The sequence below is a fragment of the Corythoichthys intestinalis genome, chromosome 10 (genome assembly GCF_030265065.1).
Source record: "Corythoichthys intestinalis isolate RoL2023-P3 chromosome 10, ASM3026506v1, whole genome shotgun sequence".
Classification (NCBI taxonomy): Eukaryota; Metazoa; Chordata; class Actinopteri; order Syngnathiformes; family Syngnathidae; genus Corythoichthys; species Corythoichthys intestinalis.
The window spans coordinates 16,325,553-16,352,611 of record NC_080404.1 but is presented as its reverse complement, the minus strand read 5'-3'; the positions used below and the strand labels follow the sequence as shown (position 1 = coordinate 16,352,611).

The following is a 27,059-nucleotide window of genomic DNA, read 5'->3' as shown; positions in this document are numbered from 1 at the left end:
CTATTTGATGATATCTAGTGTGCGCACTGCGCCGCTAGAGTATTTTCTGGCCACAGAAGTCACTTCTGCTCTTTACTGCACAACACCAGCATGACACTCGACTTTCATAAACAGGACGAGTTTGAAGTACCGCGCTCTTAATTTGCCATTGCCACTCATTGTTTATCATAAAACCATGAGTTTGCTTAGTCTCCCACGGTCTTAATCTTTCTGATCCTAATGGCTACACAACGGCAGGCGTTAGCTTACGCATGCTAATCATTTGTGAATGTCATGCGATATGGGCAGCGTAATATCACGGATATGTGTTGTAGTTTATATCTTTCATATTGAACGAAGACGAAGGTGTTAATTTCGTTCAGTAATTTCGAGACAAAGACACACAGATGTCATGCATCGGGATTTGGAAAGTTAGCTCACGTAGGAGGACAGTACATTTGCTTTCAAGTGATGCCAGTAGATGGTATCGGCGCCCTAAATGTTGGTACTCGTCGATACCGATACCACCAATTCGGGCCGGATCGGCGCCCCCTGCCGATACTGTATCGGTATCGGTGCAACTTTAATTGCAAGTACCAATTTTTACAAAACAGACTTACCTAAATTGTTCTAACCTATTTTCACTCTTTGCCGGTGGAAAAAGTACATATACACACACACACACACACACAATGCCGAACAGTTCCCGCAGAGTGAGGAAGAGAAGGCGTTTCACACATCTCAGGCAGTTCAAGTGTCTAAGAGAAATGAGACATTGTTTTCTAGCAATTTCCAACATGGTTAATAATGCATACAAAATAGCAGGTGGCGTGGTAACAGACGCGTAGTACCAATTTGTGAAAAAATATAAAAATGAGCATACTAGCTGTGTTCTCATAAAATACTAACGTTCTATGTGTCAAGATGCTAGCACTGTACCGGCTGTCACGCACATTGCTGATCCTACACATTTGTTTACATGTTTTAGTAATTCACATTATTGTCATGTTTTCTTTCTATACTGTCCTAAAGCTCTATAAAGAAATAGCGCCATTTCTGCTTTTAATATGAACCGACAATGTGGTTTTAACGGCTATTGGAAAACTGTTCAATGTGGCAAAAACAAACAAAGAATGCTGATTTAGAGAATCTTGATTTTGACATTTAGAATGGCGGCTGGTGTGCTTCAGAACATTTCATCAGCCTCGCTGTAAGAGACAGGAAATCAGATGGTTTTGCATGGACACCTGAGACGTTGTTAGGTCCCTTGACATCAGTGAGCGTTTGATGTGTCACATCACATAGACGCTACCTATTATCTTCTCTGGTGCGCAGTTGCTCTCACTTAGATTGCTCTTTGTCTCCATGCCACTTTAGCCACTTATTCTCTTCTTTCATCTGATTTATCATTTAGAAGCCCCTCCTTAAGATCTCCTCTATTATGTTGTCATGCACGTCTTGATGGCTTACATCAGACTTCTCACTTATAATTTTGTGCTCCCCCTACTTCCCTCTGCGACTGAAAATGATATCATTTATATTTTCATTTTCATAAGTGCAGTAAGATTGTTAACAATATCCTGCGTTTTTGGTGAAAAACACTCAACCAGCTTTTGAGTGTGATTCGTGTGTAATATCTGGAAGTGACGTTTAAACTTATTCAATTAAATTTGGCTCCATGCTTCAAACATATTTCACCAAACACACTAGTCTTTGTCTTTACTCATCTCTAGTAGCTCGCCGTTGTTGACGTCGCCGAGCAGTGACGTCACATGGGCTCCCTGCCGTTCTTCCACAATGTCTTTAACTACGTAAGGTAGTAATTGAAATACACCTCAAGGTGTCAATGGCGAGTTTTAAGTTACTTAGAAATCAAGCCAATGAGTGTGTTTTGTCACTCGACTGACACCACAGTTCCCCGTTTCTGTTGTACTTCACGGTCATTTGAGTGCTGGCTTCGCAACATACGAGACCTCTGATAGTTTGTATATTGTGACTAAATATTGTGATCCAATGTATTTGTTGAGCTAAACGATTGAAGCGCTTTTTCTTTTTGTGAACATTTTCTCTAAGGGATAGGGTTATTATTTTTGTTGTGCTTTCACTAAATGATACTGATATTTGTTGTGAAGGAGTTGCCGAAGCTTACGCCAATAAACAGCGCAGTCCGATGAACGCCTGTGTCCACTCGCCCTTCTCTGCCTCTTAGCTCTCAATGTGCAAAAAAACGGCGTCATTGTAATCTGTTTGAGGCAATGCATGAGCGGGTCATTCCGCGCATGCGTTAAATGCGTCAAATATTTACGTGATTAACTGGAAAAATTAACGCCCGCTAACGCAATAAATTTGACTGCACTAATATACAGTACATACCGTATTGGCCCGAATATAAGACGGCCCTGATTATAAGACGACCACCTATTTTTCCAAGACGCAAGTTTGGAAAAAAAGACTTTTTGAACACCAAATTAATTTTTATACAGAAAATATTTACATCTGAAACAAATGATTATAACAATATATTTAAGAGAAAAAGCATGTTATTTTGCCTCATTCAAATCTTAATATCTGGACATTTAAATATCTAAACTAAAGTGCAATCACATTCGTAAATGAATGGCTTCTGGTTTTTGAAATGTAAATAAACTAATCTATTGTGATAAAACAACAAAGTTTGCAATAACTGCATTAACCATCAAAGTGAGGTCTAACTGTAACTGTAGTCTTGAAACAAATCTGAATAAGGAAAAACAATGCAATAAAATAATGCAAACTGGTTAAACTCAGAGTAGCTAAGATGTGTCATGACAGAACATTACTCAAGTTCAGCATTCGCGTCAATGATATCTGGCGCCATCTAGCGTCGTGAATGGGGTATAATGTCTAACCCTGACGACTCCCGCTTTTTCGGTCTTATTTCAATGCAAAAAACACCGTCTTATATTCGGGCCATTATGTGTGTGTGTGTGTGTGTGTGTATATATATATATATATATATATATATATATATATATATACATGACATAATTACAAATAATCATTACAATTGCATTAATTGGGCAAATGCATGAGTCAAAAAAAAAAAAAATTGAGGCACATAATCACCTAACGCTGCATCACGACATCCAGTCGCCAAGCCAAATGTCCTGGAGTTGTTACATATAAACTAAATATAGGGAAGAGTGTTATTGTCACTGTTTTTGGCCACCAAGAACTTTTATCATGAGGAAAAAGTTTTGTATGAAAGAGGCATATCGATAAAAGAATACACCCATTTTAAATCACAAACACTAGGTTCCATCACAATCGCAGCTTCATTAAAAAAATGAATCGACTTGAATTAATATAGAATAACATAAATTCAATGGGTAGTTTTTTGCCAACATGTCTAGGGACATATAATTTGCAAGCAGTGAGGCAGCTGTGGTTTTAGACAGTGAAACCACGTCAAAATTGATTCTGGTTACACTCTTCTAATGTGATCAGGGTGGCTACCCACAAGCTGGTTTCCATCATTTCATCTCCTCTGTAAGCCACAGTGGTGACAATTTGAAACCAGCCCTCAGATCTGTTGGGGCTGTTCTATTTTCTCCAACTGTTTCATTGACTTTGCAACTGACAATTGTTTACATAGCTGTTAATACACTCTTTACTCTCAATTCCATGCCCCTTCAACATATGTCTCTCTGAGAAACGCACACCCACCCATTCCCCGCTGCTTGGTTAGTGGCAAAGCTGCACTGTGCACACACTTGTATCACACACACGTAATATGTTGACGGAGGATATGAGGGGCCAGAGCAGCCCTGTGAAGGGTGAAAATGAAGTCCGTTGGTTTCACAAGGCTTTCCCTCGAGGCAGGGGAATGAGACGACAACAGTGTGTCCAGGATATGATTGCCAGAGAGATCAGTGGCTCACACCTCTGTCCGTCTTGGCATATTGCAACAATACCGTTTAAACACATCCGTGAAGTTTAGGGATACATCCCAGACATGTAGAATTTATAAAAAATAGACTACTTGATATGGGACCGTGTGCTCAGCACAGGACAATGCAGCCTTCCAGACTGCTGTTTTTTATTTTTGCAATTCATTTCACATTGATGTTGTGTTTGTTGCGTGGTTGATACAAATTCAACCATTCGTAGCTGTAACAGTGCCGCCCTCAGTAAAAAGTAAAACTGCTTATGTGTAGTGGAGACAAAAATATGAAACAATATGGCCATTGCCATGCCTGTGTTGGTATCCTGATTTTAACGCTCACTAGACACACGACATTCGAGCTACTCCAAAAGGTGACACGAGCCAAACAAGTGTCGATTGAGAGCATTTAAACACACCAACTCTGCCACACAAGATTAACAGCCCTTTACTGAGGTCGAGAAAGTGTTGTTTACTCACTTAGGGCCCTGTATGAATTGAGGTGGTTCACTGTGGGGCACAGGCATGACCAATAAACCGACACTTATAGTAATCTAACTCTCTTGGTACACTGAAACAACACAGCTGCACAATTTTTGTTATGGGCGACAATTGCATGACTCCTTGTAGCTGCTCAGTCCTTTGGTTATCCAGAAGCTCCACATTTGCATTGCTACTCCATAAAAATCTTCTGCAATTTGTTGGCATTTCAGAAATGTTAACACAAGAAGAAATGTCCGTTACCTTTCAGTTTGACTGCACTATAATGACCGTGGCTAAGTTTCACCTGCCTTTGAGACACATCATTTTAAGGGGAACCTCGGACGAGACTTGTAGGCTCTAATAAGCCACAATTATTTTCTTTTACTAAAATATGTTATTATAAACACATAAAATATTGCCATTGATTTTAAAATCTATAATATTTAGAACATGTTTTAACCTAAGGAGGATACGCCCTGCGTCATCAACTACAATGGCAACCTACTTGTTAAAATAATTTTAGAAATTTTATTAAAAAGAAAACATTAAAAGGGGTTTTAATATCAAATTAGTATAACTTGTACTAACACAAGTCTTTATATCCGTGGATCCTTTTAAAGAGGCAGATTCAGCCACAGCAATCAGTCTTTGCTTGGTTGACAAATCACATTTCACATGCTAAATGTGCCTATTTTGGGATATTTCCATGAAAAAAGCAGAATCCTCCTGCTACCCAAGCAAATAGTGTAGCATGATTTTCTTACACTAAATCTTCTTGCTGTGATAGTCAATGAAATCTCATTCATATACAGTGTATCACAAAAGTGAGTACACCCCTCGCATTTCTGCAGATATTTAAGTATATCTTTTCATGGGACAACACTTACAAAATGACACTTTGACACAATGAAAAGAATGAAAAGTAGTCTGTATGCAGCTTATATAATAGAGTTCATTTATTTTCCCCTCAAAATAACTCAAAATATAGCTCTTAATATCTAAACCCCTGGCAACAAAGGTGAGTACACCCCTTGGAAAATATGTACATCCCTAAATGTCCAAATTTAGCCCTGCTTGTCATTTTCCCTTCAAAATGTCATGTGACTCATTACAGGAGTGCTGACAGCATTGCTGCAGAGATTGAAGAGGTGGGCGGTCAGCCTGTTAGTGCTCAGATCATATGCCGCACTCTACATCAAATTGGTGTGCATGGCTGTCACCCCAGGAGGAAGCCTCTTCTGAAGACGGTACACAAAAAAGCCCGCAAACAGTTTGCTGAAGACATGTCAACAAAGCACATGGATTACTGGAACCATGTCCTATGGTCTGATGAGGCGGGCGGGCTTTCTTGTGTACCGTCTTCAGAAGAGGCTTCCTCCTGGGGTGACAACCATACACACCAATTTGAGGTAGGGTGTGGCGTATGGTCTGCGCACTAACAGGCTGACCCCCCAGCTCTTCAATCTCTGCAGCAATGCTGACAGCACTCCTGTTACGAGTCACAAGACATTTTGGAGGGGAAATGACAAGCAGTACTGAATTTGGACATTTAGGGATGTACGTAGTTTCTAAGGGATGTACTCACTTTTGTTGCCAGGGATTTAGATATTAAAGGCTATATTTTGAGCTATTTTGAGGGGAAATAAATTAACTCTATTATATAATCTGCACACAGACTACTTTTCATTGTGTCAAAGTGTCATTTTGTCAGTGTTGTCCCATGAAAACATATACTTAAATATCTGCAGAAATGCGAGGGGTGTACTGACTTTTGTGATACACTGTAGGTAAAGGGTCAAAAAGGTAGTGTCAGTGATTCTATTACAGAAGATACAACATGGAGAAGAGATTATCCCCCCCAAAATTTCTGGAATTTGTTGAGAACATATCACTCGCATGGTATTCTTTCATATGCTATGCTACCAGCTGTTTTGTTGTACGTTTTTAACTCAGGTCCCTGCCTGAGGTTTATAAAACTGTGTTGATTCGATGTACCTATTTCTGCATGTCTGCCTTTCATTTTATCGATTTTTCTTCTCCCGCTATGATACACCGTGGGCGGGAAGGGAATTTTTTTTTTTTGTTTGTTTTCGTTTATTTGAATTCTTTTTCTTTGTTTGTCCTCTACACTGTAAGAATAAAGTCCTAAGGAAGAAAAGCTTTTAGGAAACTAAAGTTATGTAATGTATATTTCTTTCTGAGACTGGAGTGAGTGAGTGAGTGAGTGAGTGAGTGAGTGAGTGAGTGAGTGAGTGAGTGAGTGAGTGAGTGAGTGAGTGAGTGAGTGAGTGAGTGAGTGAGTGAGTGAGTGAGTGAGTGAGTGAGTGAGTGAGTGAGTGAGTGAGTGAGTGAGTGAGTGAGGGATAATGTAATAGCATGTGACAGATTGCTTCTCAAATAAGGCTTAGATGAATGCACTGTAGCCATTTTTTCTGGCTTTTACAATAGAAAAAAGGCCGTCAGTGACTCCACTGGGAGCTCTGATGCGCTCAGAGCAGATGACAAAAGCCTTTCATCACATTGGATGCTTGCTCACTTAGGCGCAATCATGCCACAGACATACTCTTGCAGCTATAATACCCTTACACATACTAATGGTGTGTGGGTGTGTATTTGTTAAGGCTGCACAGCATATAGTGTCATGCTCTAAAGCTCCGAGCCGCATGCGGATCTGAGCCGAATGTGTATTTGTATAATGGGAGCCATGTACACTTGCTCTCTATCTGCCTAGGAAACAGCATCCAAAGCCGTCTTCTCATCTCCCACTTTGCGGCAAAACTCGCCTGAACAGAAACACCTCTGGTTCACGCCGTCAGGCTCCGAGAAAATCAAAGAGATTTTCAAGACCCACTTGTCCAACCGGCTTACATTCCTTGTATGGGGAGGAAATGGAAGGTTTTGTGTAATATATGTTGAGCCAACTTTTATAGAGTTAATTGAAAAGGGATGTCTCTCTCTGTGTCTCTCACGCACACGCACACTCACACGGGGAGTCATTTTGATGTAATAACTCACTAGATCCAAGGACGTCGGGTGGTTCAGTTGAGGGAGGCTGTTGTGAAATGTCTGATCTGCTGTGAGGGTTAGAACGAGGATAGAGGGTTATAAAAACCAACATGTTACAATAACAGCGATGTTATAGACCTTTTTTCATTCTTCATTACTGTACCTTCTACATTATTAAAGAACACAGCTAGCCCATAAAAATGGAATTAATATCATCTCTCATTTCATCACTTTTAAATGAGCAGTGTTATGTGAAATGATTAAAATTGTATAATTATTGTCACGAGACACATTTTAAAGACTTGTAGTATCAACAACATGCTTTGACAGGCTGTCTTTTTTGCACCTTTCCCAGACAATGACATGGAGGTTGCAGATGAGCAGCTGAAGGGAGGTGAGTGACAGAATATTTCATGGTTGCCTTTTCACCTTAGCAACACCCTATCTGTACACACAAGATGAGTGAGTGGCATAGCTTTGACTCATGACAGTGATTTGTGAGGGTTTTTTTCAGTATGCAACAGAGGGAAATGAATGTTTACTCATTCCCTGACGAGCGTGAATTCCGATTTAGCGCCTTGCTGTTAAAAATGCTTAATGCCAGGTAAGGTAGGTTGCATTACAAGAGCTTATGTCCACTTCTAATTCTGAGCGCCTGTTTCTTCATCCAGCTCAATGGCACCATGCGTTCAGACCACCTAAAGCGAGCAAAAAAGAAACATCTCCCAGCAGCATGTGCTAGGCTGGAGAAAAAAAAACACAACCACCAAGGCTTTTATCACTGCTCCATCTTGGCAAGTGGCCTGTGGCGCCCAGATACTGCTTATCATGTTTAGCTATTGACATTTTGTCCGTGCGCTGATGTCCGGAATAAAGACGGCCACCAAAACAAAGTGGCGGAGACTATTTACATAATAACAGGGTTTATACAGCTGAAGTTTAGCTGCGTTGTTTTGTTGCCAGGGGAATTTTAATTCACCATTACTTGCCTAAAATGTTTTGTAGAAACAACAGAGCAGTGTTAGTTGCAAGTTACCCCACACTTGGATGTTTGTTGTTGTAGCTGTTTTTGTTTTATTATTAGCAATCATTTTCTATGACGCAATGTTGGCTTTTGTCTTTGGCAAGAACAAATGAACTGATGGTCAAATCAGGATTAAATTGAAAATTAAGAATTTCTTTTAACTCTAAGGGGCAATACACACGGGAGACGATGAGCGATGGCAAAATGGGAACGTCACCACCATTGAGTTGAAAGCCAACACACGGGGTGCGATGCGACTGCAGTGGCAAGCCACAGCGACACGCACCGCCCTCTGCCTGTGCGTCATCGCTCGCTTCTGATTGGCTATGAATTTCAGAAATTTCTGGGCTTTTCTGAGCGCCAAAAACTTACCTTATTTATTTATGTCCCGGAAATCATCCCGACAGGTATCATAAAGTATGTGCTGGTCGCACACTGCTAAAATGATACGTTCCTCCATGTTGACAAAGCATGTGGATGTCAATTTCCGTGTTGGCCAATGTCCTCGTAGGTGATTTGTCAATCAATAATAACCAATCGATGCTGATTGGTTGTAGTGCCAGGCGACATAAATAGAACAATTTCTTATTTTCTTACATTGCGTCGATGAGCCGTGTGTGCAAGTGTACTGTATGTGCACGAGTGCGAAATTCCCCTTGCACAAACGTTATGTGTTGTTTTGCCCAAGAGGGTTGGTGATTCACGTCTTTGCGCTTGTGTCATAGAAAATGTACTGAACGCGAGCAAACATTGCCTCTGTTGTGTCTTCCCCCTTACAGTGGAATATCCTCCTGGAATGCAAATGGTAGTCACAGCTAACATATGAGCAAGACAAATGAAACCATGGCAGAATGTAACATATATATACACTGTATATATACAGTGTATCACAAAGTGAGTACACCCCTCACATTTCTGCAAATATTTAAGTATATCTTTTCATGGGACAGCACTGACAAAATGACACTTTGACACAATGAAAAGTAGTCTGTGTGCAGCTTATAACATTGAGTTATTTTCCCCTCAAAATAGCTCAAAATATAACCTTTAATATCTAAACCCCTGGCAACAAAAAGTGAGTACACCTCATGGGAACTACGTACATCCCTAAATGTCCAAACTGAGTACTGCTTGTCATTTTCCCTCCAAAATGTCATGTGACTTGTTACAGGAGTGCTGTCAGCATTGATGAAGATATTGAAGAGGTGAGGGGGGTCATTCCCACCACCATGTTTGACTGTAGGCATGACACACTTATCTTAGTACTCCTCACCTGGTCACCGCCACACATGCTTGAGACCATCGGGACCAAACAAATTAATCTTCGTCTCATCAGACAATAGGACATGGTTCCAGTAATCAATGTGCTTTGTTGACATGTCTTCAGCAAACTGTATGCAGGCTTTCTTGTGTACCATCTTCAGAAGAGGCTTCTTCCTGGGGTGACAGCCATGCACACCAATTTGATGTATGGTCCGAGCACTAACAGGCTGACCCCCCACCTCTTCAATCTCTGCAGCAATGACAGCACTTCTTTAAAGAGTCACATGACAATTGGAGGGAAAATGACAATTTGGACATTTTGGGATTCCGTAGTTTCTAAAGGATGTACTCACTTTTGTTGCCAGGGGTTTGGATATTAATAGCCATATTTTGAGTTATTTTGAGGGGAAAATAAATTAACTCTATTATATAAGCTACACACAGACTACTTTTCATTGTGTCAAAGTGTCATTATGTCAGTGTTGTCCCATGAAAAGATATGCTTAAATATCTGCAGCAATGCGAGGGGTGTACTCACTTTTGTGATACACTGTATATAGTCCATAATAGAGTTAAATAGAGTAATAATAACCGATGACCAATATCCCGAGATTGTCTAACACCAAAAATCCAATACGGATATATGTAGTCGTGGACTTAACATCTTCTGGCCAATTGTATTGTGATGCCCCACTGGATGCTTTAATAATGGTAATGCTTACATAACAAATCCCAAGCATCTTAGTTTTGAGACATCTAATGGTCCATAACCATAACTGCTGTGCTAAGCTGTGACCAGCCCTTGTACAAAGGCAGAAGGCTTCTACATTAACTTTGAATGCAACATGCATATTGGCACAAAACCAATAATGAAAAACCAATGTCAATATTATCCAATATCATTTTAAAATGCTTTATTGGACAACTCTAGTCCGGACCCATCATTCTCTATGTGCATACTTTATACTTTGTGTTGTAGTTAGTCTCGTTGTTTATCATTTAATGTCAAATTTAATGAAGACTTTTAAGTTGCACAGTCATTGAAATGACTACTGACACAACTGAAATACCCGTCTCCCTTTGCTTGAACAAACAAGTAACGGTGCTTACAGTATGAGACATAAAGCGTTTGGCTGAAGGAAACTTGTGCTGATTTATTTACAGTTGGTTTCAAACCATATGGTACACAAAATCACCTTCCAGCATTAGGATATTTCAATAAACCATAATGGTTGCTAGTTATGTCATGTCATATTGCCAGCACTGTCCTGGTCCAGTTGAGTTTGATGGTCCTTTGCTCTCGTGCCAAGTACTGGCCTTTTATTTTGTTCCATCAGCCAGAGTTTGACTCACTGCTACCTGGAACCTATTCAAAGATTCCAATGGCTGCCGAATGGCTCATATTCTCTGGCAGTTTTTTCTCCCTCAACTGTACTCAGGGGTCGTGCTCAAAGCCTCACATTTCCCCGCAGAGTCATATTTTTGTCAGAGAGTTGTAAAACAACAGCATGTTAAAGCAATCCATTTTCACTCACCCTGTTGTACCAAAGTCAGCCTATACAGAATAGCCAGTGTTGGGATTATAACGAACCAGGTACACTGCAAATTTATAACGTCTTAATCTTATTATTTTTCTTAAATCTAGTCAAATAATTTTCTCCATCTTGTTTTGAAAGTTGAAGAGTAGTTAACAGATTAATGCATCAGATTATTCCACTTTAAGTAAATATTACTATCGGACTATAAGGCGCACCTGAATATAAGCCGACACCTACTAAATTTGACATGATAACAACATTTGTTCATCGATAAACTGCACCGGAGTATAAGCCGCAGCTGTCCTCACTGTATTATGGTATACTTACACCAAAAGATATTAATCAGTAACACTTTATTTGACAGCTGCATCATAAGACTGTCATAAGAACAACTGAACCACCATTGCTTCAAGAAGCTTCATTTGGCCATCACTGCTCCCTTGGAGGAGAAAGTCAACCTCTGCTACCACTTGCTATCAACCCTGTTGTCATCCAACATGCCTCCTAGCATGCATTGCAGCGCTACAGATATATGTTCTGTGCTAATTATTTCTTAGGTTACTGTTCAAGTTGTTTCATTAATTGCTAGTTATTGTATTTGGTAACACTTTGTTTGACAGTGGCACCATAAGACTGTCATAACATCATCATACTTTTGACATGACACTGCCATGAGCATTAATGAATGCTTATAACAGATGTAATTTATTGTCATCCAGCAAATGATCTCACTTTTGAATGGATGTAAAACATCCGAGCTGGAAATAAATGAAGTTAGTGACATAATTTGCCGATGACCAGTGTTGTTAATAACTGCGTTAGAGTATAACGGCGTTACCAACGGTGTAATTTTTTTTCAGTAGTGAGTAATCTAATTAATTAATTTTCTCATCTTTTCCTTTACCGGTACTGAGGATGAAAAGGCGTATGTTACTATGTTGGTTGAATGACACGTGAAAAGTCTGAGAGACACGGACTCACGGAGACGAGAGAGCAGAGCAGGAGTGGGGAGCAGGCAAGGGAGTTGTGATGCCATTGCAAACGCGATGCTATGTGGCTCCAATAATACCTGTAGAAGATAGCCTACAAACTACGCCCACATGATGCTACGGTAGACATCACAAGAACAGTATATAGAACTAGATACAGTAAGAAATGACAGACACAGCGGCGTTAGCACATGTATAAAGAACAAGATGCGAAATGATAGATCTGCCGGCTTTGTTAAACAGCCTCCATTTTAAATCAGTAGACTTCTCCGGAAGGTTCTGTTATAAAGAACCTTCCTAGCGAACTACTGTAAGTAACTTTTTAATCTAAAATACTCCTAAATCGGCAAAAACTTGACTTGAATATATCTTTAAATAATGAAACAGTTTTAAAACTTTCACGTTTCAAAAGTAGACAGAAGGGAACTAATGCAATAACGGGAGCAGTTTTAACAACTTTAACAGTTGATTCACAACATTAAATGATTTCCAAACATAACAAAGGTTACTAGTTATCGCAATATCCGCAATATCCCTGTGTCTAGTTAAGCTTAGGGTTGGGCTGGGGCCAGTTGTCCCAAAAACCCTTTGAACTTCACATAGTGACTTATGTTTTGTTTTTGTTTTTTTGGAATGGAAAAAAAAACATGAAAAGTAATACCAGTTACTTTGCCAATTAACTATTTCCTGTTATACTTGCCAATTACGCTTACATTCAGGTAACTGAGTTACTAACTCAATTACTTTTTGGGAAAAGTAATTTGTAAATGTAATTAATTACCTTTTTAAAGTAAGATTAATCATCCATCATAAGCATTCAATAATGACCATGATAGTGTCATGTCATAATTATGACTGTCTTATAGTAGTCTTATGACACCAAATTTGACACGAAAACGGCATTTCGTCATAGATAAGTCGTACTGGACTATAAGCCACTGCTGTCCTCTCGGTATAAACCGGTAACACTTTATTTGACAGCGGCATCATACAACTGTCATAAGACCAAATGAACCACCATGAAGCTTTGAACCAATTGGCTGCAAAGCTTCATTGCTTCACGAAGCTTCATTTGGCAATCACTGCTCCATTGGGGGAGACAGTCAACCTCTGCTGCCACCTGCTGTCAATACTGTTATTGTCCAACATGCCTCCTAGCATGCATTGCAATGTTACAGATATGCTGTAAATAACAATCCAATTTCATGTTCTGTTATGATTATTTCTTCAGTTACTGTTCCAGTTGTTTCATTAATTGCTAGTTATCGTATTTGGTAACACTTTATTTGACAGTGGCGCCATAAGACTATCATTAGACAATCATAATTATGACATGATACCGTCTTGAGCATTAATGAATTCTTATAACAGATGTCATTTTGTGTTAGCTGGCAAACTATCTCACTTTTGAATGGATGTAAAAGGGCAGAGCTGGACATGAATGGAGTTAGTGACATAATTTGCCGGATGAAACCTAATGACATCTGCCATAAGCATTCAGTAATGTCCATGATAGTGTTACGTCATCATTATGACGGTGTTATGATAGTCTTAGGACGCCACTGTCAAGTGTTACCTTTTAACCCAAATATATCAACAAATAAGCCGCACTGGACTATAAACCGCAGGATTCAAAATGAGGGAAAAAGTAACGGTTAATAATCCGTAAATTACGGTATTTGTTCTTATTAAACCCACACAGCTAAAAGTTGGTCATTTTTCACCTAAATCAAGAAAAAATGCTTTCAAATAATGTTTTGAACAATATCTATTCTTCATTTAAGAACATTTCTGACAAACACGCTTTTTTTTTTTTTTTAATTAAATAAACTTATTCATGGCTTAAAATAAGTCTGTTAAGCTTTTTTCCAGCTAGCTATTTTCCTTATTTGAAGGAATCTGAAGAAAATTTGCTTGAAGCACTGGCAGATAAATTCATTCATTTATAGTTGATTTACACTGAAAGCAAGGGAATTTAATTAGTTTTAAGAAGGTGTGGTTTTACAGTGTAGTCTAATTCATGACGTGACAATTACTTAATCTTTATTTTCTTGCAGATGACATATCACCGTCTACAAAATCAACAGCCAATGATGACAACGACAATAACAAAGGTTAGTGTGAGAGAACAATGCTAAATTTTGAGTCAGTGTTTAATTTGCTTGCCGTTTGTAGTGTTTTTGAACTAAACAGCAGCATATTAAAAGCTGTGATGTGAAATGGGGAAATATTCACCATCATTATAAGAATTTTATTTCTCATACCGCCCTATTGTGCAAGTATAAATGATAATGTGGCTAGTGTGTGCCTATGCTTATTTTGTCTCATTATTGCAACCAATAATGACTCATTATTTGTTCCTAAAATATATATATATAAATATATATATATATATATATATATATATATATATATATATATATATATATATATATATATATATATATATATATATATATATATATATATATATATATATATATATATATATTTAGGAAGCGCTTTCTTATTCAACAACCACTACAGTAGTGATGGTCAACACTCAGTATTCCCAAGTTCCTCTTTGGGCAATTGAATGCGGCATGAAGAGTGGGCCTTTTCAAATGAATGTTTTCTTGAAGGCAAACTTGTTTAAGACACCATTATCTGGCTATTCTGCAGCTTCAGCCCCTTTGGATGTGTAATATTGAAACAATTATAGGCTTCTTCGATACGATGGACCAAAGATAATTAGATTCTTACACTGGAGGGTGTTAGTAGGCAATTAAAATGGTACACCATCCATTTGTCTTCAAGCCTAAAGGTTGCAGGGAATTTTTAAAGATAGCAGTCATGGTTGTTTTCCCTAGGGAAATGGCTCATCTCGCTGATTGTGGAAGGCTGGACTAGATAGCGCAGTCACTTCAAGGGCGTCAATAATTCCGTGTTTTTTAAACAAAGCGCAGTTTTACTGCATTTCAGTCTGCATGTCAGCTGCATACATTTCTATATAATTGTGCTGCAGCGAAATGATTCACAAATTCAATCAGCAGTATTAGGAGGCCATAAGTATTTTGTAATAATCTTTATAAATCCTAATTTATCAGGCCCAGCAGCTTAATAGTAACTAATCCATTCACAAAAGGCCCTGGCTCAGCTTTCTAGCATGGGAACACTCAGTCCTTGAGACAACCTCTCTCACAGGAGGGGAATGAAATGATTTTGTAGTGTTTCCACTGTAAAGGTTAGGTGTGGATGTAGCGCATAGGAGGGGATTAATCATGGAAAACACTTGGATGTCACCGATAGCACAGAGGTAGGAGATGCACCTTGCGAAGGAAATAAAAACCACTGCGTGTCAACCATTGTTTGTAATATTCATGTTCGAGATTCTTGAGTCTCATACAATCGAACAAAAGCATCCATTGAAAACCTAATGCACTTTATCTTCAGCCAACAATGTTAGCTATCTATTTGATGCCGCTCATATGTGGCGCACTTGCGCGAATAAATTACACTCTGTTGCAGTGCTGGCTGGAATGTGTCTGTCAATATGCCTCAGTGTGATGCATCACACTCCTCTGGGGGACTTGATGCTCCCCACACCATGGGTCAGCCATGAGAGGCTTTTAGCCGCTGTATAGATGAAAGGGAAACATTAAGGTTGTCTCCAGTGTGCTTCTTTTATAAATACGTTGGTTACTGCGGTAACACATAATAATAATAAGTGCTAATGTTACCGCAGAAGGCACAATGCGTAGGAGGGGGAAAAACACACAACAGATCTTAAGAATTAGATTCTAAACGAATGCACATGCTGTTCTTAAGTTTAGTTGGAAATATGGTAAACTAAGTTCGATGTGCTGTTCTTTTGACTCGCACATTAAACTGCTAAATTTGATGTGCTAAAGCATAGAGCCTTGCACGTATCAGAAAGTCTAATTTGATACGATCCACAGTTTCAGGCAATTTAGTGTGCAACTGATAGCTTTTTTCCCCTCACTATGTTTTAAATGTTACTCTTTGCACACTTAAAAACAGACATTTCGCAGATATCACTTTCTAACTCCAGAAATTGGCTGCTATTTTTCACATAAATGTCAGTGCAAAATTGGAAAAAATATGTATTGAAAGTAGGGATGGGTGAAAAATAATCACCATATTGTCCGATCTTGATTCTTTTCATTTTTTTTTTTTTATCGTAGGGTTTTTTTTTTAACTAAAGTTTTTTATATAATGGTGTCTGCCATTGTACAGTTATATACTGATAATTTATCTCGGACTGGGGATCCATGTAAAATCTCTCCTCGTGGGGCATCACTCATAATGAGAAAAGTGAGGGATCAGTCTAGAACTACACGGCAGGAGCTGGTCATTGACCTGAAAAGAGCTGGATTCACAGTTTCAAAGGCTACTGTCAGTAGAACACTACGGTGTAATGCTTTAAAATTATGCATTGCTCAGAAGGTTCCCCTGTTGAAGCAAGTACATGTGAAGGCCCATCTGAAGTTTGCCAGGGACCATATGAATGATACAGAGGGGTCATGGGAGAAAGTCATGTGGTCAAATGAGACAAAAGTTGAACTTTATGGTGCAAACTTTACTCGTCATGTCTGGAGGAGAAAGAAGGATGGGTACAATCCAAAGAACACCATCCCCACTGTGAAGTATGGGGGTGAAAACCTCATGCTTTGGGGCTACTTTCGGCGAAGGGCACAGGACGACTGTACTGTATAAAGCAGAGGATGAATGGTGAAATGTGTCGTCAGATTTGTAACCTCCTTCCCCCAGTCAGAGACTTGAAGATGAGTCATGGCTGGATCTTCCAACATGACAATAATCCGAAGCACACAGCCAAGCTTACCAAGGGGTGGCTGTGTAAAAAGCATATCAAGGTTCTGGAGTGGCTTACAAAGTCTCCAGACCTCTATCCAATAGAAAATCTTTGGATGAAGCAAAAACTTTGTGTTTCTCAATGACAGGCCCGAAACCTGACAGATCTAAGATTTTCTGTGAAGGAATGGGCCAAAATCCCTGTTTCCATTTGTGAAAACCTGCAGAAGAACTACATAAAGCCTCTGACTTCTTTAATTTCAAACAAAGGCTTCTGCACTAAATATTAGCACTTATTTTCGTAGGGGTACAAATGCTTATTAACCCTAGTAAATTACAAATAAATTATTGAAAAATCATACAACGTGAGTTCAGACTTTTTTTTCCGATTATGTCTCGAAATGCATATATGATTGAAATTTCAGACATCTACCTATTTTCTAAGTGGGTGAACATGCAAAATTACAAGCAGTGTAAATACTTCTGCTCCTCACTGTTTATTAGCATTAACCTTTTAAGCGCTAAAGTCACAAAATTGTGACAAGCAACATTGCTGACTTTTACAAGCCAGAACTGCAAATATGGTGCCTCATGTAGTTACTACTTTGCACCAAAAGATGGCAGACATCTGCCATTTCAAGCTGACCTTCCTTTTTAGGCGTTTTCATTCAAATGATTTGTTGTTTAAAAAGCGTCCCTGATTGAGGAGACGATGAAGCAGTGGATGGAATAGAATACTGCCAAGAATACTCTCGATGCTGAGAGGATTTTTTTAACGTTGACGAAGTTTTTCGTCAAGTAATGCCTGACACTTTTTTTGACGTGGAATATTTACACTCTGATGAAGATGATCAGTCATCTAGTGAGACAGAAAGTGTCGCTATGTCTGTCCGTAGCAGTAGCGAGTCCAAGCGCCATGACAGTCCACAAGCAGCACATACTAAAGTCAATGTGTTGCTTCACCGTGTTCGGAGTGGCAGGAATTACAACCACTTCAAAAAGAGATATGTAAACTGTGGCGCCCAAAGAGTTAAGCTAGCGGGCGTTTGAAAAGTTAAACGTATTTTGTATTTTAGTGTGCAATGTGTGTAATTTTCTTGTACCTCTCCTGGAGTGTAAAAAACTGCTTGAGAACAATCAACATTGGACTCTTTGAGAGACTGTTCAAAGCTAACAAACTAGTGAGTTTGCATTTACATACAGTGGTATGAAAAAGTATCTGAACCTTTTGCAATATCTCACATTTCTGCATAAAATCACCATCAAAAGTGATCTGATCTTTGTCAAAATCACACAGATGTAAAAACAGTGTCTGCTTTAACTAAAACCATTCAAATATTTATAAGTTGTCATATTAAATGAGGACAGCATGCAAACAATGACAGAAGTGGGAAAAATAAGTAAGCGAACCCTCTGCCTATGGAGACTTAAAGAGCAATTTAAACCAATTTTTACCAAACAATTTAAGTCAGGTGTGTGCCCAATCACCGATGAGTGGTTTAAAATAAAAATTAACAATTAAAAAAAAGTTAAAAGTAAAAATTGTGTTGATGAGAAGCATTGTCTGATGTGCATCAAAGCTGGGTCAAAATACCTGTCTGAAGACCTGCAATCAAGGATTGTCGATTTGTATTAAACTGGGAAAGGATAAAAAAAAAAAAAAACATCTCTAAAAGTCTGGATGTTCATCAATCCACAGTCAGAGAAGTTGTCTACAAATGGAGAGAGTTTGGCACTGTTGCTTCTCTCCCAAGGAGTGGCCGTCCATCAAAGATAACACCAAGAGTTCAACGCAGAATACTCAGAGAGGTAAAAAATAAAAAATAAAAAATACCCTAGAGTGTCTGCTAAAGACCTACAGAAATCACTGACACAGTCCAATATCTCTGAGCACACATCAACTATATGTAAAACTATGGACAAGAATGGTCTTCATGGGATGACTCCACGGAAGAAGCCACTGCTGTCAAAAAAAACATTGTTGCATGTTTAATGTTCGCAAAAAGGCACTTGGACACTCCACACAAGTTTTGGCAAAATATTTTGTGGATTGATGAAATCAAAGTTGAATTGTTTGGGAGTAACACACAACATCATGTGTGGAGGAAAAATTGGAACATCTCACCAACATCAACACCTCATCCTCACCGTAAAGCATGGTGGAGGGAGCATCATGATATGGGGCTGTTTTGCTATTTCAGGGCCTGGACAACTTGCAATCATTAATGGAAGAATGAATTCAAAAGTTCATCAGGATGTTTTGCAGGAAAATCGAGGCCGTCTGTCAGACAGTTGAAGCTAAAAAGAGGATGGCTGCTGCAACAAGACAATGATCCAAAACAGACGTAAATAAACTTCAGAATGGTTTCAGAAGAACAAAATACACGTTCTGGAGAGACAAGTCAAAGTCCAGACTTGAACCCCATTGAGATGCTGTGGCATGACCTCAAGGCAGCGATTCATGCGAGACATCCCAGGAAACTGACTGAATTACAGCAGTTTTGTAGAGAGGAATAGGCCAAGATTATTCCTGATAGATGTGCCAGACTGATCTTCAGCTACAGGAAGTATCTTGAAGTTATTGCTGCCAAAGGGGGGGGCACATAATATTAAATATTAAATTGATGGTTCACTTAATTGTTTTTCCCCCTTCTGTCATTGTTTGCATACTATCCTCATTAAAATATGAAAACATATTAATGGTTGGGTGGTTTTAGTTAAAGCAAGTAGTCTTCACATCTGTGTGAATTTGACAAAGATCACATCACATTTGATTTTATGCAGAAATGTGAGAAATTCTAAAAAGTTCAGATACTTTATCATACCACTGTATGCCTATAGTCATAGTGGCCTGAATATGACACGGCTGATCACCAAGATCAACCTAAAAAATGACTTTATGAAAAGAAGGTAGGGGAAAAAGGGCCATAAATCTAATCAATGTCCTTGTCTCTGGTAAAGAGGCGAGGAGAGAAGACAAATAGTGGCGAAGGTGATGAACAATTCTGAGTGGGCCAATGCTCAGCCACTTTTTACATGCAATGCTGACAAACATCTGTCTGAATGTGAGCTTTTGTTCATCCCGGCGGCCTTTTTGCACTTTCATTATGAAGTTTTCATTTTCTTTGCTCCAGTTGGCTTTTAGAAGAGGTGAATGAGAGGGCAGTGAAAAGACTGTATTCGATTTTCATTTATTGCCCAGTACCGTATCCATCAAAGTATCCACTATCCCCAAGTAGGACACAGAGGGAAGGTTACATATCAACTTTTAAATCATTTATGTCGTTGTAATAGTTAACTCTATGGTTGTTATGAATAAATCATCTAGTGCCTGTTAGACATGTTTTTAACAAAACCCAGAGTGGCTGCTTACTTAGCACAGGTGTAGAAACAATGACATAGTCTTTTAAAAAGTATACATCATCGTTAAAGCTGAGTGTTGAGGCGTGGTTTGGAGCTGAGAGCTTTTTGCGTTTCGTTGCTGACCAGTAGTGAAGTATGTTGAACCCCCATTCAAAATGAAAAAAGGGGGTTAAGTATGCTTCAAATCGGCGAGAAAGCTTGTGACAATGCTGCCACCTGCTGTTAGTAAGAAACGCGCGAGTTGCATTGTAGGGGGAGGTGTCATTGTGGAGAGACTTTCTTCTAATGGCACTAATCTTGGAGCTGTTATAAATCACGGCTGCCCTACATATGATGTTTTGTCACCCGGAGTGGTGTGCAGGTTTCTTTATTTTTTTATTGCAGATTGAGCACTGTTCTTCTCAATCAGCTCTGTATAAATGATCAAATTATGAAGAGGAAATTGCATTTTTCCTCTTGCCACATCTGACATGTTGCTGTTTGGGATCACTTTATACAATAATGACCGCCATTCAGGTATTTTCAACGCAAAGTGTGACCCCAGCCTTCATCCTAACCTGTTTTCCGTGCAAAAGTATTCCTTTGGCCCTCTCGCTGAGGCTCCATCTCCAAATGTCAGTCATGATTAATAGAAAGGATTGTCATCGACTGCGTGTCACCAGAATTGGACATGATGGACGGAGGCACTCAAGATAAACATAAAGCGATACTAGAACTGGACTTTTTTTTCCCCATTTAATAGAGGCTGGCGGTTTTATTGTTCTGAGTGCAGTGCAAAATTGCATGCGTAGATATGGAAAATGGTTTCTCTGTGCAGCTTGTTAAAAAGAGGGGGGAAAGCAATTATAGAAGCTGCACAATAACCATTGTGTGAAGCATGTTCTCTTATTGGTGTCATGGCTTTCATTTACAGACTGTCTCAAATGTCATTGTGTGGGCATATGTATAAGAGTGCATATTTAAAAGTGGCTCTCAATTGTGTGGAGTTTTTATTACTGCTAAAGTATGAAGTTAGTTCCTTAGTTTAAGCAAAGTACAGTTGGCATTGTTAATAATCAGTTGGCCGGAGCTCCTTATTAAGAAAGCACACAAATAACTTATTTAAATCCATGTAGTAAACCCATTATTATCTGAAAAAAATGTTTGGAAAGGACATCAGAAATTGACTTGCTGGTATGTTTTGGACTGTTGCCCTTGCTGCAAAGCACAAATTCGATTCAGCACAATCTCATTGCCAAACATTTTCCTTCAGCGTTTTCTTGGAAAGAGATGAATTCATACGTCCATCAATCACTGTAAGACACCTCCGTGAAGTTGGTCCCCCATCAGATGCAAATTTATAAGAAAATAGTCGTTTGTGGTACGTTGGTGCTCTAAAAAGTTTGTGCTCCTATTGTTTTTAAGATATTAACAATTCTTTTATAGGTCACATTTTGATTGAAAATGGCTAAAAAATGTGCATATGGTTTATGCTTCGTTTGTGCTGTAAAAATAAAGTTGTTTGATTGATTTATGGATTGAAAAAGTTTTGTTTGTGCTGCTATAGTTTTTGAGATACAGTAGTACCTCGACATACGATCGCTTCAACACAAGATGTTTTCGATATCCGACGTAAAATTTTGACTCGCCATTTGTTTCTACATCTGACGACATGCTCAAATTACGATGATTTACTACAGCGCTGCATTTTTTTTTGTTATGCTGGAAGACGGACGCGGATTTTTTTTGTGAGAGAAAACGAGGTCCTAGGTTAGTGCAGGTGGTAAAAAAGGAAAAAGGTGACGCTTACCGTCGAAATGAAGATGGAAATGATAGGAAAATATGAGCGTGGTGTGCGCATCCCTGATCTTGCTCGACAACACTGTGTTGACGGTCCTCCTCCAACCTCCGTTCGCCAGTCTTTATAAGTTATGGTGACTATTATTATTGTAGTAACATCGCTAAAGAAATTGCCAGCTTCGTCAGGGTTCTCATCATTTATTCCATCAACTTCTGCAACACAACCCGCCTACTGTCTGCCGCAGTTGACACCAGCAACAAAACATTAAAAGAGTAAGTAAAATCTCTCTACCACACTCTCTATCTCACTCACTCTATCTCACTGTCATGTCAGCCACGCAAAATACATCCTGCTACATTAGAACCCGATTTGTTACATGGTTACAGGAATTATTATTATTATATTGACAATTTATTTGTTGTGCTATGTGTCATCACTCCAAATGAATATTTCAATGTCTCAAAAAGGATACCAGCACAAACCAAACTTTTTACAGCACAAACAAAGCATAAACAATTGACACTTTTTTTTAAATCAAAATTGGGGGCTTAGTTGACCTCATATGGACCTATAAAAGAATTGTAAATACACGGGTACCTCGACATACGATTGCTTCGACACACGATAATTTCGACATATGACGTAAAATTTTGACTCGACATTTGTTTCTACAACCAACAACATGCTCGAAATGCGGAGATTTATGACAGCGCCGCAATTTCTTTGTTTTGCTGAAAGACGGGCGCACGGCGGATTTTCTTGTGTGAGAAAACACGGGTTCCAAGGTTAGTGCAAGTGGTGAAAAAGGAAAAAGGTGACTGTTACTAGGGATGGGAATTGATAGGATTTTTACGATTCCGATTCCATTATTGCTTAACGATTCGATTCTTTATCGATTCTCTTATCGATTCTAATTTGGGGGAAAAGAAGAACAAACGTTTTGATTGGCATCGAGTTTGTTTAATCAGAATTCACAACCTTACAAACTCATAACAAGGTCAAAAGAGGCCCAAAGCCTCAATATTAACTGTGGCAATAAGTGGCAAATGCACAAGAATGTGTAACATTTTACTGAAACATTTTTCTTATAGAAATAAAAAATATTGGTATTTATTGGCATATAGGTCGTTGGTCTGCTGTTAGCAATATGTGTTAAACCCAGGGGTCCCGAAACTTTTTCCAGTGAGGGCCGCATAACTTTTCCCTTCTCTGATGAGGGGCCGGGGTCAGTTTGTAACAGAAAAAGTGTGACGATTGCAGGAGGGCCTAAATGTAAAAAATTACTGTTTTTCAGAAAGCCACAATCAAATAACCCTTTCTGGATATTTCACGGAACAAAAGTAAATAAAATAAAAATAATAATATAATAATAATTAATAATAATAACACTATTAATCAAATAGATAATAACCAAATAACCCTCTCTGAGATCTTCATAGAAAAACGCCAGAAAATAAATAACACTATTAGGAAAAAAAAAATGCTGGTATTGTTCAGAGGGCCGGACCTAATGTCTCCCGCGGGCCGTAGTTTGGGGGCCCCTGTTAAAGTGTATTATTTACCAGTATATTGAAATGCATGCCTTTTTATGGTGCTTTCACGCTCAAGTGGGGGCGCCCTTGCGCTTCCTCACACGAAGAAGAACGCGCTCACGTGAAGAAGAGCGCGCTTACACGCGAAGAAGAAGAAATGCCGCATCCAAGCGAGTGAGCAGGTTAGTGAGAGAGGGAAGCACTGCGACGACCCTACGTTCTTTGTTAATGCTTGTAAAATATCTACAGAGGCAATGCCTATATGTATCATCTTTTGTGTTGTTGTGTGTTTCCACTCGCGATCGGACACTTAAATCCAGTTGTGTAGTGGTTTGAACGATGTGCTAATGCTAGCGAGCGCATGCTAACTGTTTTGTTATTACTGAATTAGCAGCTAATCATCGCTGATTTACGTTGATGCAAACCTTTTTGTTATTGGGGACGAAATTGGTTTGTTTCATTTCTATTTTCAGTTTCACTCTTCAAGTGATGGTTGAATAAAGTCAGCAAATTATACCAACGTCTTCTGTATCATCATTTCGGAGTTTAGCTAGCTGTATAGCTGTCTCGGTGAGGACAGTGCAGTCTATTCCCTCCCGATGCAGTTATCTCCACCTTCCCTCCCGATGCAGTTATCTCCTCCTTGCAATGATTGCAAGTCGTTTTGTTGTAATTTTTCCTCGTGAAGTGAAGACACACTTTCGAGCGTTTGAACCTACGGGCTGTCATTGTTATGTTTACGGCTGCAATGCTCGTGCTTCGTGCTAAACCATCGTAACCTTTCATTTTCACCCTCTTTCCTGGTGAATTGTAGCCAAACTTTGGAGCGGGTGGTTCTTGGTGCCATGCTAGTTTGATGTGTTTGGACAACAAGACAGTCACAACGCAATATGCGTCTTCAGGACTCGTTAAAGGGATCGTTAAGGCTTTTTCATTGTGATGTCGAGGCCTCGAAACACTAGGAACCGGTTCCGAATTGGAATCGGATTTCGATTCCCATCCCTAACTGTTACCTTTGAAATGAAGATGGAAATGATAGAAAAATATGAGTGTTGTGTGCGCATCCGTGAACTGGCTCGACAATAAGGCAGTAGAATGTCTACGAACTCAACGGCCCTCCTCTGACCTCGGTTTGCCAGTCTATATAAGTTAAGGTGACTACTATTGTTGTGGTAACATTGCCAAAGAAATCGCCAGCTTCGTCAGGTTTTTAATCATTTATTTCAAAACTTGTGCAACACAACACGCCTACTGTCCTCCGCAACTGACACAGGCAACAGAACATTAGAAGAGAAAGTAAAATCTCTGCCGCAACTATCTCCCACTGTCACCTCAGCCATGCGGTTTGTTCAGGTACCGTCCGCCACATTAGAACCCGATTCATTACATTATTACAGGAATTATTATTATAATAATAATATTCCGATTTTTATTTATAATTTGGGCTAGGTGTATTTGCAATTTGTAATAGTACCAGCAGTATTAATTAGGGATTTAGTGTAGGTTTTCAGGCTGTAGAACGAATTAATCGAATTATAATGTATTCTTATGGGAAAATCTTGCTCGACATAAGACCATTTTACCACTTACAAACAAGGTTCTGGAAAGAATTAACTTTGTATGTAGAGGTACCACTGTATTGAGATATTAATTTCAAGTGATAACGTCTCGCAGCCCCCCATTTATTGCAAAATGGACTCAAAATGGTGCCTTTCAATCATGCTACGTTTGTGCTGCTATTATTTTATAGATATTGAAATATTAATTTCAAGTAAGGACGTCAATCGCAGCCCCTGTGTTGTGGCTGACGGAGCATACCAACTCTCTCAATAATAGAGGGATGTCCCAACAACTAGTGCAAATGTAGCAGGAACGAATGGCACCCTTCGGGTCCGTTTTGCAGTAAATGATGGGATGCGGGACGTCATCACTTGAAATTATTATCTCAATATCTCAAAAATAATAGCAGCACACAAAAAACTTTTTACAGCACAAACGAAGCATAAACAATTGACACAATTTTTTGCCATTTATTGTCAAAATGGGGCTGGTGGACCTCAGATTGACCTATAAAGGAATTGTAAGTATCTTAAAAATGATAGCAGTACAAACGAAACATTTTAAAGCACAAACGATTGACATCATTTTTATATAAAATTGTGTCTGATGGGAGGCCAACTTCACTGAGACGGAGTTTTGAAAGATGTCCAGGCTTTGTGGTCTCTTTCCTGAAATCCCTTAATTACACCAGATAATAAAACTCAATATATATTATATATGTACATATTATATATACATATTATATATATATATATTGTAAGGCAGACACTTCACCGACTTGAAAGCTTCATCTCAAAATTTTTCGAGACTTGCTCATTTTCTACATACTGTATTCCTCTCAGTCCAAGTTATGATGCAGGAATGTGAATATGTTCACCTTTTCTGGGTTAATATACCCAAACCTGTCGACAGGGGGGAGCAACCAGGTATGTTGTCCCGGGCCTCAGCACCATAGGGGTGCCTGAATGACCCTTAATTTATTTTACTTTACATTCACATATTTCTTTCTTATTTAAATCATTGTCTGATTAAATAGTATGTTCTACTCGATATATATTTAAAAACTAACATATTAAATATTTCAAATATACAGTATATTTTTTATTTTTTCCTTTTTTTTTGTTTTGTTTTTTTTTTGTTTGCACAACCCCCCTCTCCCCCTCGGTCGTAGCAGAGAAAGGTTTGACCCTGTCTGGCGCACTCAAGGCTACAGGCATGAAAATCTCTCACCTTTCGGCGAAATTTGCCGTTTTGAAGTAAAAAAGGGTGACCTACATGAATTGTGGAGATCTGAGGAGAAAATTTTTTAAGGGGGGGGGGGGGGGGGTTCGTGAGACTTTTTTAATGTCAGACGCTCGGTATGCAAGCGGAGAAAGTGGCACAAAGCCAAAAAAAAGTGCATCAGAGTGGCCAAAACATTGTCTTATTTCAACATAACAAAGGAGAATACACTGTTGTGTCCTGTCTCTTCAATGCTAGCCTTGGCTGCACGTCGGCCGTGAATGAACACCTAAAGCGCCGTCACCCAGTTGTAATTTTGGAGGACGACAAGAGACAAGCTAGCAGATCCTAAGTCCATCAAACTAACTAACGACATGTTTTATTGAAGTTGCTAAACCTGTCGCAATGTGCAATGAGTCCATTTATCGCACGGTAAATAAAAATGAGGGCGGTAATTTTCACGGCTGCGTTTTATCGCCGCGCACATACATTTGTGCGTGCGTGCGTTTTGATGGCATATGAGACTCCAGTTCACAGTTTCAAAGATGTTTATTGGTCATCAACATGCCGTAAAATTAAAGTTAATA

The 27,059-nt window shown here is 39.0% G+C and overlaps 1 protein-coding gene across 5 annotated transcripts in view; it reads left to right on the top strand.

Moving 5' to 3' along the window:
* The window catches only part of macrod2 (mono-ADP ribosylhydrolase 2), a 724,457-nt gene that overhangs the window by 642,323 nt on the left and 55,075 nt on the right, over positions 1-27,059 (top strand). For all 5 annotated transcript variants that reach the window (XM_057848773.1, XM_057848772.1, XM_057848771.1 and 2 more), the window contains exons 10-11: positions 7,746-7,784; positions 14,262-14,318. In XM_057848773.1, coding sequence (XP_057704756.1) covers positions 7,746-7,784; positions 14,262-14,318 — 96 coding nt within the window. The remainder of the gene's footprint in view (positions 1-7,745; positions 7,785-14,261; positions 14,319-27,059) is intronic.